The sequence below is a fragment of the Schistocerca piceifrons genome, chromosome 10, assembly GCF_021461385.2.
Source record: "Schistocerca piceifrons isolate TAMUIC-IGC-003096 chromosome 10, iqSchPice1.1, whole genome shotgun sequence".
Taxonomy (NCBI): domain Eukaryota; kingdom Metazoa; phylum Arthropoda; class Insecta; order Orthoptera; family Acrididae; genus Schistocerca; species Schistocerca piceifrons.
The window spans coordinates 44,312,524-44,327,377 of record NC_060147.1 but is presented as its reverse complement, the minus strand read 5'-3'; the positions used below and the strand labels follow the sequence as shown (position 1 = coordinate 44,327,377).

The window sequence follows — 14,854 nt, the reverse complement described above, 5'->3', positions numbered from 1 at the left end:
ATATCACCATACACATCGCCAATCTGCAGCAGAAGGGGTTCCTTGCTGACAAAAACCGTATCACTGAGCGAATCTCACACGCGGCGGTCGAGTTGATAGTCTTAAATATTTTGAAAGCACAGAACAGAACTGTACGGGTTAGCTACAGAGCTGAAGCTGAGCGCAGCTGTTCCCGAGGCATGCCAGTATGCGACGCACGCGCTCGTTGCGGTATGCGCGCTAACTACTAGTGTGTACAACAAAACGGGCCTTACTTAAAAAACGCGCCTGGTAATTGGTCATAGTCATTTAAACAATAATCAACCAATTCAAGGAAATGGGGAGCTGTACAATGAACTTACGGCACTGTGCTGCAGGCTGACATCGAAGCTGATGACGTCACTGACGGGCTCGCCCTCCTCGGTGACGTAGTAGACGAGCAGCTGGCTGGTGGGCGCCATTACCGCCTGCACCTCGAAGCTGCGGACACAAAGACACCCAGCGGCACAGTTAGGCTGGTCAACGAGCTCGGCAACGCAGTAGCAAACACCAATCACAGTCATGGGCACGGTTAGCCTGGACAGCGAGCTCGGCAACACAGTCGCAAACGCCAATCACACTCAGGGGCACGGTTAGGCTGGTCAGCGAGCTCGGCAACAAAGTCACAAACCCCACCACAGTCAGGGGCACGGTAAGGCTGGTCAGCGAGCTCGGCAACGCAGTCGCAACCCCAATCACAGTCAGGGGCACCGTTAGGCTGGTCAGCAAGCTCGGCAACACAGTCGCAAACCCCAATCACAGTCAGGGGCGAGGTCAGGCTGGTCAGCGAGCTCGGCAACACGGTCGCAAACCCCAATCACAGTCAGGGGCACAGTCAGGCTGGTCAGCGAGCTCAGCAACACGGTCGCAAACCCCAATCACAGTCAGGGGCACAGTCAGGCTGGTCAGCGAGCTCAGCAACACGGTCGAAAACCCCAATCACAGTCAGGGGCACAGTCAGGCTGGTCAGCGAGCTCAGCAACACAGTCGCAAACCCCAGTCACAGTCAGGTGCACGGTTAGGCTGGTCAGCGAGCTCGGCAACACAGTCGCAAACCCGAACATCAGTCAGGGGCACTGTTAGGCTGGTCAGCCAGCTCGGCAACACAGTCGCAAACCCCAATCACAGTCAGGGGCACAGTTAGGCTGGTCAGCGAGCTCAGCAAGACACTCGCAAACCCCAATCACAGTCAGGGGCATAGTTAGGCTGGTCAGCGAGTTGGCAACACACTCGCAAACCCCAATCACAGTCAGGGGCACGGTTAGGCTGGTCAGCAAGCTCGGCAACACACTTGCAAACCCCAATCACAGTCAGGGGCACGGTCAGGCTCGTCAGCGAGCTCGGCAACACAGTCGCTAACCCCAATCACAGTCAGGGGCACAGTTAGGCTGGTCAGCGAGCTCGGAAACACAGTCACAAACGCCAATCACAATCAGGGGCACAGTTAGCCTGGTCAGCGAGCTCGGCAACACAGTCACAAACCCCAATATCAGTCAGGGGCACGGTTAGCCTGGTCAGCGAGCTCGGCAACACAGTCGCAAACCCCAATCACAGTCAGGGGCATGGTCATGCTGGTCAGCGAGCTTGGCAACACAGTCGCAAACCCCAATCACAGTCAGGGGCACAGTTAGGCTGGTCAGCGAGCTCGGCAACACAGTCACAAACCCCAATCACAGTCAGGGGCACAGTTAGGCTGGTCAGCGAGTTCGGCAGCACACTCGCAAACCCCAATCACAGACAGGGGTACGGTTAGGCTGGTCAGCGAGCTTGGCAACACAGTTGCAAACCCCAATCACAGTTAGGGGTACAGTTTGGCTGGTCAGTGAGCTCGGCAACACACTCGCAAACCCCAATCACAGTCAGGGGCACAGTTAGGCTGGTCAGCGAGCTCAGCATCACAGTCGCAAACCCCAGTCACAATCAGGGGCACGGTTAGGCTGGTCAGCTAGTTCAGCAACACAGCCGCAACCCCAATCACAGTCAGGGGCATGGTTAGGCTGGTCAGTAAGCTCGGCAACACAGTCACAAACCCCAATCCCAGTCAGATCCTCGTCAGCAGATTGATGCAGCACAGTGCTAGGCAAAATGTGGTGCTACTCATGAGTGCCACCAGTGTTATAGAAGTCGACTGCAAGGATACTGCATGGCGAACAAAACGGTAACAGCTCTACAACACTACAATTCCTGACTTTATTTTTACACCTTGGCGATGTACTGCCTGGATGTCCTGAACCTAGACAGGAATCTGATTTGATACTCAATGTGTACAAGCTTCTGGAACTCACTACACTGTCCAGATGCAACAGTAAAATATCTGTATGAATGCAGAGTGTCGCAGCGATAACACTGAACAAAATGTTCTCGGGTTTCCAACTGCGTCAATTGCTTAAAACTACGCGAACTTTCGGGCAAGCACTCCTTGGCCATTGGCAAGTTTTATGACTGCCAGTGGGTTGTTGGTGCACCCTTATATACGCTAGCTGCCAGCTGTGACCTGGTGACCGTGACATCGCCATATATGGGCATGTTTTGAGTCGGCGTTCGATGTGCCCTCTTCAACCGCGCTATTGCTGGATCCCACGCAGCGCTGAGCTGCAAGCCACCGTCTCTATTCAGGGTGTTTGCGGTAATTTTTATTTCAATAGTTTCCTTTATTAAACTGTCCCAGAAGCTGTTAGTGCGAGCCACGACAGAGGTATCGTCAAATTTTATGTGGTTACCTTTTTCTAACGGATGCTCAGCTAACGCAGATTTCTCTGGATAGCGTAGGCGATAACAACTCTCATGTTCTTTCCTGTGTTGTTCCACAGTGCACACTGTTTGTCCGATGTATTTCTGGCCACAGCGCACCAGTGACGTCACAGCCGGCAGCTAGCGTATATAAGGGCGCGCCAACAGCCCGCTGGCAGTCATAACACTTGACAATGGCCAAGGAGTGCTTGGCCAAAAGCTCGTGTAGTTTTAAGAAACTGAAGCGGTTGGAAACCCAAGAACATTTTATTCAGTAAAATATCTGATGTTTTTCAGGGATATTGTCCTCAGCAGTTTTATATATGTGACCAACAGTCTCCAACGATTTATTGTGATACACTTTACACTTTGAGGAAAACAAAAAGTGATAAAAAACGATGAAGCAGAATGGTGTGCTGGTGTAAGCTGTCGCCAGCACACCGTTCGCCTAAGATGGAGTGCGAAGATCATTTAGTAGTTGCTGGATCGAGCGTGCCTAAAACGAGAGAGGCCAAAGACACACGCACGAGCAATACGCCACCAACGCCCTCTCGACAGCAGGTATTTAGGCCGCCGCTGCTGACTGGAGGGACTCACTCAAGCACTCAGTTATCCAGTTTTGCGTCTGTCAGTTTACTCACAGAGGGGGTTTGAGGCTACGACAGTACATAGCGACCAGATTGGCGCCTATACCAAGGCAAGTTTACCTACACCAGAATTGTACTTAACTAGCAGTGAATATTGCTTGCAAGAGGACTACTACTGATGAGCTTGTACCACAACACATGGGCTCCATTCAAGTTGTATTAACCCAAATGTGCATTTGCATTGTAGAAAGAAGATACCTGCCGCCCACAACAACTTCCTCTTCCTTGCTTCCTTAAGGTGCAAGACACTACAAAAGGTATTATCCGACTGGGACGGAAATCGACAGATGTGATGTGCATGCACAGACAAACAAGCGAATACCATTTCGGAGACACTCAACGATTTATTCAAGAGAAAGGGCTTCACAACTTGACCAAATTAATAACGTGTATGACCACCTCTGGCCCCCATGCAAACAGTTAGCCTATTCGGCTTGGCATTGGTCGACAGAGCTGTTGGGCGTTATCCGGAGGCATATCGTGACAAATTCTGTCCAATTGGCGCGTTAGGTCTTCAAAATCTCAAGGTGGTTGGAGGGCTCTGTCCATAATGCACCAAACTATCTCAAATGGGTCGAGATCCGGCCAACTGGCTGGCCAAAGTAGTATCTGTCAAGCACGAAGACAACAGTATAAATTCTCACCATGTGCAGGCGGCAGGATGGCTTGCCATGAATGGCAATGAAATGGGGTGTAGAATATCGTAGACATACCACTGTGCTGCAAGCGATCCACAGTTGACAACCAAAGGGCACCCCCGAGCATCACTCCCGGATGTCGGGCTGTGTACTGGTCGAGAGTCAGGTTGGTATCTCAATGCTTCAAAAATGTTCCAAAGGGCTCTGAGCACTATGGGGCTTAACATCTGTCCCCTAGACTTAGAACTACTTAAACCTAACTAACATAAGAACGTTACACACATCCATCCCCGAGGCAGGATTTGAACCTGCGACTGTAGCATCAGGGCGGTTCTGGACTGAAGCGCCTAGAACCACTCGGCCACACTGGCTGCTATCTCAATGCTGTCCAAGGGTTCTCCAGACTAGTGATCGGCCTGGAATCTCATTCATTGGAGTGTAATTGTCTTCAATCAAGAGTCCTGCTTCGAACTGCGCCACGATGACCAGCAAACACATGTCTGGAGACAGACAGTGGTGGCATACCAACCTGAGTGTCGTCAGTCATATTGACCCGAGAACCGGGAATGATGGTCTGGGATGTTATATCATTTCATTGCAGCACCACTTTAGTTGCCATCCACGGCATCCTTAGAGCAAAGCGGTACTTCGACGATATTCTACGCCCTGTTTTGCTTCCCTTCATGGCGAGCCATCCTGGGCGTACATTTCAGCAAGATAATGCCAGTCCGCGCACAGTGAGAGTTTCTACTGCTTGTCTTCGTGCTTGACGAAACCTACCTTGGCCTGCAATGTCGTTGGATCACAGTTGAGAAGGTTTCGACTACTATCTTCAGGGCCCTCCAACCAGCTCTACATTGACGATCTAACACAGCAGTTGGACAGAGTTTGGCACGATATGCCTCAGGAGAACTTCCAAAAACACTTTCATTCGATGCCAAGCCAAATAACTTCTTGCGTAAAGGGCAGTGGTCGAGCAATAAATTGTGCTCAGTCTTTGGATTAACTTCAAACTTTTTATACCTCGTGACGAAGGCAGTCATGGTAGTTAGCTGCAAGTTTAAGGAGACGTATGAGTCTCATCATGATAGTAATGGCTAAAAGAGATGACTGTATTTGCGATCAAAGAATGTTTTACACTACTAGCCATTACAATTGCTACACCACGAAGATGACGAGCTACAGGCGCGAAATTTAACCGACAGGAAGAAGATGCTGTGATATGCAAATGATTAGCTTTTCAGAGCATTCACACAACGTTGGCGCCGGTGGCGACACCTAAAACGTGCTGACATGGGGAACGCTTCCAACCAATTTCTCATACAGAAACAGCAGTTGACCAGCGTTGCCTGGTGAAACGTTGTTGCGATGCCTCGTGTAAGGAGGAGAAATGCGTACCATCACGTTTCCGACTTTGATAAAGGTCGGATTGTAGCTTATCGCGGTTGCGGTTTATCGTATCGCGACATTGCTACTCGCGTTGGTCGAAATCCAATGACTGTTAGCAGAATATGGAATCGGTGGGTTCAGGAGGGTAATACGGAACGCCGTGCTGGATCCTAATGACCTCGTATCATCAGCAGTCGAGATGACAGGCATCTTATCCGCATGGTTGTAACGGATCGTGCAGCCACGTCTCGATCCCTGAGTCAACAGATGGGGACGTTTGCAAGACAACAACCATCTGCACGAACAGTTCGACGACGTTTGCAGCAGCATTGACTATCAGCTCGGAGACCATGGCTGCGGCTACCCTTGACGCTGCATCACACACAGGACCGCCTGCGACGGTGTACTCAACGACGAACCTGGGTGCACGAACGGCAAAACGTCATTTTTTCGGATGAATCCAGGTTCTGTTTACAGCATCGTGATGGTGGCATCCATGTTTGGCGACATCGCGGTGAACGTACATTGGGAGCGTGTATTCGTCATCACCATACTGGCGTGTCACCCGGCGTGATGGAATGGGGGTGCCATTGGTTGCACGTCTCGGTCATTCGCATTGACGGCACTTTGGATAGTGGACGTTACATTTCAGATATGTTACGACCAGTGGCTCTACCCTTAATTCGATCCCTGCGAAACCCTACATTTCAGCAGGATAAAGCACGACCGCATGTTGCAGGTCCTATACGGGCATTTCTGGATACAGAAAATTTTCGACTGCTGCCCTGGTCAGCACATTCTCCAGATCTCTCACCAACTGAAAATGTCTGGTCAATGGTGGCCGAACAACTGGCTCGTCACAATACGCCAGTCACTACTCTTGATGAACTGTGGTATCGTGTTGAAGCTGCATGGACAGCTGTACCTCTACATGCTGGTTGTTCTGGGTACTGATTTCTCAGGATGTATGAACCCAAATTGCGTGAAAATGTAATCACATGTCACTTCTAGTATAACATATTTGTGCAATAAATACCAGTTTATCATCTGCGTTTCTTCTTGGTGTAGCGAGTTTAATGGCCAGTAGTGTAGTTTCTGGCAGCTGAAGCTGAGTGCATGCAATCAGTGTTTGAGGAGGGCCTGGTACACGTGTCTCGCACCCGTGGTCTCGGTGACACGTGGGCACGCAGGAAGAGGGGGGTCGGAAGGGCGCCGGAGGCTACTGCGAGTGGTGGTGCGTGGCGGGGGGTGTGCGGCGCCGCTGGTGCCGGGGCGCACCACCGCCTCGTTAGCGCCGCCCGCTGTTTGCCGAGGGAGGAGTCACACCGACCCCGCCCCGCCACGGAGTGTCTGTGGAGCGGCCAGCCGAGGGCGCTGCGATCACTCCTCCATCTCGCTTTCCTCAGCGGGCGCTAGAGCGAGGGCGGAGAGCTCATCGGCAGTCTGTTGTTGCTGTTGTTCTGGTCTTCAGTCCTCAGACTGGTTTGATGCAGCTCTCCATGCTACTCCATCCTGTGCAAGCTTCTTCATCTCCCAGTACCTACTGCAACTTACATCCATCTGAATCTGCTTAGTATACTCATCCCTTGGTCTCCCTCTACGATTTTTACCCTCCACGCTACCCTCCAATACTAAACTGGTGATCCCTTGATGCCTCAAAACATGTCCTACCAACCGAACCCTTCTTCTAGTCAAGTTGTGCCACAATCGTCTCTTCTCCCCAATCCTATTCAATACCTCCTAATTAGTTATGTGATCCACCCATCTTATGTTCAGCATTCTTCTGTAGCACCACATTTCGAAAGCTTCTATTCGCTTCTTGTCCAAACTATTTATCGTCCATGTTTCACTTCCATACATGGCTACACTCCATACAAATTCTTTCAGAAACGGCTTCCTGACACTTAAATCTATACTCGATATTAACAAATTTCTCTTCTTCAGAAGCGCTGTCCTTGTCATAGCCATTCTACATTTTACATCCTCTCTACTTCCACCATCATCACTTATTTTTCTCCCCAAATAGCAAAACTCCTTTACTACTTTAAGTGTCTCATTTCCTAATCTAATTCCCTCAGCATCACCTGACCTAATTCGACTACATTCCATTATCCTCGTTTTGCTTTTGTTGATGTTCATGTTATATCCTCCTTTCAAGACACTGTCCATTCCGTTCAACTGCTCTTCCAAGTCCTTTGCTGCCTCTGACAGAATTACAATGTCATCGGCGAACCTCAAAGTTTTTATTTCTTCTCCATGGATTTTGATACCTACTCCGAATTTTTCTTTTGTTTCCTTCACTTCTTGCTCAATATACAGATTGAATAACATCGGGGAGAGGCTACAACCCTGTCTCACTCCCTTCCCAACCACTTCTTCCCTTTCATGCCCCTCAACTCTTATAACTGCCTTTTGGTTTGTATACCGGCAGTCTAGCGGGAACAAACCTCGAGCGTGTTCGTGTTGGTACGCTTGCCGTAAGTCCGTACTGACGAGAGGAGGCTAGGATGCTGGGATGACGGATTTACTTCAACGTTGTACACCTTCAGTAGGCCATTAAAAACAACGTAATGTGCAACTAATAAGGTGTTCTACGCTGGCAATTCCGAGAAAATTGCAAGAGAAGTTTTACGCGTCTATTATAGAGATGGGTAAACTCGTTCATCCTTGGGAAGTAGTTCACTGCTGATCGTTCTTTTTATGGAACCGTTCATTTTTACTCGTTCACCGTTCATTTGTGCTTGGTATATGGCTCTTATGAAAAACTGAAAACTAGTAGTGTAGGTGACTGATGGATGGAGGGCACCAAGAGAGGGCATTTGTCTCTCCCCTGGAGTACAGTTTTTATTCATTACAGAATTCTTACACACTTTTAGAAGTAATTTCTGTGATTCTACAGAACCTCTCGTTTAGCCAACTGTAGCCTTGGGTGGCTAATCGCAGGGAAATAATATATAGGGTGGCGCACGGAAAACCGGCCCCGAGTACAGACTGCTCGCCAATTACGGACGATGTGTTGCCCACTACGAGTAGATACGACAAACAGACAAACATGTAATAATCAGGCAGTGTAGAAATAACAAGCTAATTCAAGCAACAATTGCGAAACAATCGATGACGATGTGTAGAGAGCTGGAGAAGAGAACATGAAAATCTCACGCGACGCGCATGGGCTATAGCTCATGTAGTCTTGTAAACCTGTTGGTGGCTGTTTCCCAACTTAATAGACCACGAGTGTCTTGTATGAAATTCTTCGTTTCGACTTCCACTACATAGCTATGCTACGTTGTAAACAATAATCGTTTACACCCTACATGTACTTCACGTTGTCTCTGAGTTCGTAGGCGAAGTAGAGACTTCATGGAAACATAAAATAAAATGTGGTTTTCTCATACTTGCGTCACACGCTTAGTGAAAATTAGGTTTTTATGTTCCATTATTAAAGTTAATACAGCAATAATAATAATAATGAAGTTCGCAGTAGTAATGTTTCTGGTTTGAAAGCTCCTTCTGAACAAATGTTTTTTAGATAATATGTAAATACGATTTTATGGCAATCTATGTCTTTTCAAATGGAGAGGCACCGCTTTTCCTACTGTTCCAAAATGACACACAAACCACTCTTTTCTTTTTCAAAGAAACCAAACTAGCAAGTAATGCAAATTGGAAACAACCAAACTTAAAAATAATTAGAGCGTTCCTAAATATAATGTTTTGTATATGAAAGATACACGAAAATCGTTTTATATGAATTTTCTTACACAAAAAATTACACAAATTATTGAAAGTTAGCTGCTAAAGCAAGTGGATGAAACCAAAAAATATATGAATAACAAAAACCTTGCCTTGTTATAAGTATCTCTTCTGCTGTTCATCGATACAATGAAGTGATCTGATATGCCCTTTTGTTACCTGAAAAGACGTACCTGTTACGTACAACGTAATTTTTATGTAATTTACGTAACTATAAAATACTTTCTGATTACCGGTTGTGTACACTGAATACCCAGACCCAAGTGCAAGAACAGTTTGGAACACATGTAAAATGGGCGAGCGCAGTGAACGAAACGAACAACTGGATACTGAACTAACTAGGAGCAGTCGGCAGTGGAACTGAGACATGTGGTCATGCGAAGAACGACGAGTGCGGCTGAGGGAGACCGACACTGAGAAGAGCACGCGACCGAGGCTGGAACGAGAACTGCCGAAGTGACCGCCGCGACCGAAGTGAACTAGTGAACTATGAACCGATCGCTCCTCGTTCCCGGGAACTATAAGTAGACCGCCGCGACCGAAGTGAACTATGAACCGATCGTTCCTTGGAATTCGTTCCTCGGTTCTTTCGTTCATCTTGGTGAACCGTTCCTTTGCACCTGTTCGTTCGCGAACTACCCATCTCTAGTCTATTATACACTGAACATCTGCAACAGAGGAAGAATTCAACATAACCAGCGCCTGGCACCAAGAATGGTCCTTAAAGAACATCAGCAAACTTCCATGTATCTCCCAGAAGCCTCCAGGTTTTGACTTATCACGCAAAACCTGGGCAACTTTAAACAGAATTAGAACTAAACATGGCAGATGCGCCTATTCCCTCTACCAGTGGGGCATGACAGAATCGCCGCTATGTCAATGTGGAGAAAATCAAACTATCCAGCACATAATAGAAGACTGCCCCAGGACAGCCTATGATGGGACTCCAGAAGATTTCCTGATGGCGACTCCAGAATCAATTGCATATATTAACTCATTAGATGTTTGTTTGTAATTACTTCCAAACTACTATAACTTTGTATAACTACTGTAACATGTGTATTATGTGTAATTTTGTATAATTTTGTATAATTCTGTATAACTATTGTAATAACTGTAAGAATATCTAATGCCAAATTATTACAATTTTGCATATTGATTGTAATAACAATTGTGTCTAAATGCCATACGCTAAATAAAAAATAAATACACTGAACAGCCCCGACGAGTACGCAGAAGTGCCGAAACACGACGTCGCATAGACTCGACTGAAGTAGTGCTGGAGGGAACTGACAACATGAATCCTGCAGGGCTGTCCATGAATCCGTAATCTCTTCTGAAGAGCATGTTGTAAGGTATCTCAGATATGTTCAGTAATGTTCATTTCTGGAGAGTTTGCTGGCCAGTGGAAGTGTTTAAACTCAGAAGAGTGTTCCTAGAGCCACTGTGTAGCAATTCTCGGCGTGTACGGCGTCGTATTGACTTGCTGGAATTGTCGAAGTCCGTGGGAATGCACAATGGACACGAATGGATACAGGTGATCAGACATGATGTTTACGTACGTGTCACCTGTCAGAGCCGTATCTAGGCGTATCAGGGCTCCCATATCACTCCCACTGCACACGCCCCACACCATAACAGAGTCTCCACCAGCTTCAACAGTCCCTCGCTGACAAGTAGGGTCTATGGATTCGTGAGGTTGTCTCCATACCCGAACACGTCCATTCGCTTGATACAATTTGAAACGACACTCGTCCGACATGCCGGTCGGGGTGGCCAAGCGGTTCTAGGCGCTACAGTCTGGAACCGCGCGACCGCTACGGTCGCAGGTTCGAATCCTGCCTCGGGCATGGATGTGTGTGTGATGTCCTTAGGTTAGTTAGGTTTAAGTAGTTCTAAATCCTAGGGGACTGATGACCTCAGAAAAGTCCCATAGTGCTCAGAGCCATTTTCGTCCGACCAGGCAACATGTTTCCAGCCATGAACAGTCCAAAGTCGGTGTTGACGGGCTCAGGCGGGGAGTAAAGCTTTGTGTCGTGCAATCGTCAAGGGTACTCGGCTCTGAAAACTCATATCGATGACGTTTCGTTCAATGGATCGCACGCTGTTTCCAGTCACCAACAGTTCAATGTATGAACTGAGAGGCCCAGGCGGTACGAAAAGCGTTTTGTGTGTGTGTGTGTGTGTGTGTGTGTGTGAATTCCTAGGGGACCGAACTGCTGAGTTCACCGGTCCCTAAACTATTTAATCTAACACTATTTAAACTAACTAAAACTAACTTACACTAAGACCACACACACACCCATGCCCGAGGAAGGACTCGAAGCTCCGGCGGGAAAGCTCGCGAAATCCGTTACATGGCGCTTCAAACCGCGCGGCCACTCCGCACGGCACGCGTATCTGACACTTGTTGATGGCCCAGCACTGAAAACTGCAGCAGTTTGCGGAAGGGTTGCACTTCTGTCACGTTGAACGATTCTCTTCAGTCGTCTTTGGTACCGCTCTTGCAGGATCTTTTTCCGGCCGCAGCGATATCGGAAATTTGATGTTTTACCGGTTTCCTGATATTCACGGTACACTTCATCACTGCCTCGGAGATGCTGTGTCCCATCTCCTGTTTAGACCCCCTTGTGATGTACATTCTGTCTATTATTAATGGGGGAGGGAGTACGACGTCAAAGGGGCCGACTTGGAGCAGGAGAGGCACCACAGGACATTTTAATTTCCACTGTCTATACTTTTACAAATACATTTATAAAACTTTGTCAGCATGACCAGGAAGGATTCAGGATTCACACTCATAGCAGTGGAAATTCAAAAACATAACAAAATAATGATTTCTTACATGTGAAATTTCATCATTTTTTCACATACTACTGGCTGCATTTGTTGCTATATGTACACTTTTGTTCGTAAATAAGAGAGATTCTTCGATGAATTTTGCACAATATACAAAGCATACTTACAGGTGTATGAAACGCTACAATTTATTTAATTTATGAAAATAATGAATGAGCTGTTACATTTTAAACTTTATGTTTAGAAAAAACCCAGATTTTATAGCTAACTACCTCAATTTTTACCACAGTTTTGAATAGATTTGTAAAATTCCAGAGTTTCATGCACCGGTAAGTATGGTTTGTGTGCCGAGCAAAGTTCATCGAAGAATCTCTCTTATTTATGAAGAAAAGTGTCCCTACAGCAACAAATGCAGCAAATAGTAAGTGAAAAAAATGATGAAATTTCACATGTAATTCTTTTTATGTTTCTGAACTTCTACTGCTATGAGTGTGAATCTTGAATCCTTCCTGGTCATGCTGAAAAATTTATATGAATTTATTTGTAAAAGTATACAAGGTGGAAATTAAAATGTGTTGTGGTGCCTTTCCTGATCTTATGCCCTGCCCCCCTAATGTGAATGGAAAGTGTACATTTATCTGCAGTCTGGACAGTGTAAATCTGTACGTTACGAACCTTTTGTGGAGGTGCTTGTCTGGAATGTAGCCTCATATGTGGATGATGAAAACTTCACGTAGGAAGAGAATTAGAATGTTTTGGAATGTAGAGCCAGAGAAGAAAGCAAAAGATGAGATGAGCGGATGAGCTGCCTAATGGAGAGCTGCTGAATAGAATTGGGGCGGAAACAAATTTAAGGCACAAGCTGATTAAGAGAAGTGTTTGGTTGTATAGGAGTCATCCTGAAGTTTCAAGTATTCATCATTTTGATTTGTGTGTGTGTGTGTGTGTGTGTGTGTGTGTGTGTGTATGTACGGGGGTGGGAGAGGTGGTAGAAGGTCAAAACTACAGAGGGAGAGAGGAAGACCACATTAAGGAGGTTCAAAAGGATGTGCAACAGGCAGTCCAGTAGAAATGGGGCAGGTGCGAAAAAGTTGGTACACTGTTTGTTGTTGCAAAAGTAATCGCAACCGCTGTTAACAGGTTAGGGAGACACGATGGTAACTGCCTTCATGGAAAAGTTTTTGCGGGTGCCTATAGAACCATGGTTGTACCGAGGTGTACACCTCTTACTGAGAAGGAAATTTAGTAATATTATTACTTATAATCCGTCTTGATTGCAATTTTTTTTTATTCATATGACCAGTTTCGGTTCATTCAGAACCATCTTCAGATCTGATATTTCAGTTACAGGAGTAACCCGTCCAAATTCAGAAATTTGTGAAATTTGTTGAATTTGGACGGGTTACTCCTGTAACTGAAATATCAGATCTGAAGATGGTTCTGAATGAACCGAAACCGGTCATATGAACAAAAAAAAAAAAAAAAAAAAAACATTTGCAATCAAGACGGATTATAAGTAATATTATAAAATCACTGATTGCTGTTATCGCATCAGACATTATGTCTGTTTTTGCAAAGGAAATTTAGTGCCGACAGAGGTATGGAAATCTCATGGGGAGATGTCGGCACTGTGTGGAGCATGTGTAAGGGTATCCCAGCGACACTTGTGCACCGTAGTCGAAACAACAGGCACACCACCTCCGGGAAATTCACAGTGACCTTTTCCTTTGACTGCAAAGGCCCGCTGCTGATTGACCATATGCAACAATGCGCCACAGTTAATCCACAGCGGTAAGTGGACACACTGCAAAAATTGAAGCGCGTCATTGAGACCAAACGCACAGCAATGTTGACATTCTGTTGCCGACGTCCGGCGACGTGTTGCCAAGCTTGTTTCTACTAGGGCTGTTGAGTAAGTATCGATATACCGATAGGTAAGTGTATCTCGCAAGAAAAATTTCGGTGCACATCGTCGATATCTATGACACATATTTTGATATATCGAGAGCCGTTATTTGTATTAACTAAACAAACACTGTTCTTGGGACATAGGGATAAAATGGAGACGATGGATCATATGATGGAATGCTACCACAACTGAACCTTTGTTATTATTCCACTCCATATCCCTACGAAATGTTACATTCAGGTATTTGTATCAGCTGGCCGATTCCAGCTGCGATTAATTGATAATATGGTCAGAGGATACACCGTTTGTGTTTTGGCTTTGAAAACGTGGACAACAATTGATTACGCAATTCTATCTGAAATCAGTATTTGATTTCTTCTTAATTACCCTGATAATTTTAAAATAAATTAACTAAGTTTTTTTGCAAGACGCTGGGTAATCTGATATTCTATTTGCCCATTTCCCACTTTTTGTTGGCTGTGTAAATTGGGGCAAAAATTCGTTGTGTGATTTCGAGGGAGTCGTGTTTTCGCACCGTTCAAAGATTTGACCGAAATTGCCAAGTAGAGTAGAACTGGTTGGTCTGAGATTAACTTAGGAGAAGAAATTATTCCGAGAGAATTAATTTAATTCGGGCACAAAGGAAAACTAAGAAAATTATGAAATGCGCTTGACCTACATTCTGTGGTCCAATAGGGCCCAATATTGCATTTTGTGTAGAAATGATGCTGTGGTGTATCGAGAGGTTGTAACAATGGAAAATTGTACTGAAATGCAGGAGGATCTGAGGCGAATTGACGCATGGTGCAGGGAATGGCAATTGAATCTCAATGTAGACAAGCGTAATGTGCTGTGAATACATAGAAAGAAAGATCCCTTATCATTTAGCTACAAAATAGCAGGTCAGCAACTGGAAGCAGTTAATTCCATAAATTATCTGGGAGTACGCATTAGGAGTGATTTAAAATGGA

The 14,854-nt window shown here is 46.1% G+C and overlaps 1 protein-coding gene across 1 annotated transcript in view; it reads right to left on the bottom strand.

The window, feature by feature from the left end:
* The window catches only part of LOC124718676 (C3 and PZP-like alpha-2-macroglobulin domain-containing protein 8), an 852,528-nt gene that overhangs the window by 190,896 nt on the left and 646,778 nt on the right, over nucleotides 1-14,854 (bottom strand). Inside the window, exon 9 of the mRNA XM_047244301.1 lies at nucleotides 342-459. Coding sequence (XP_047100257.1) covers nucleotides 342-459 — 118 coding nt within the window. The remainder of the gene's footprint in view (nucleotides 1-341; nucleotides 460-14,854) is intronic.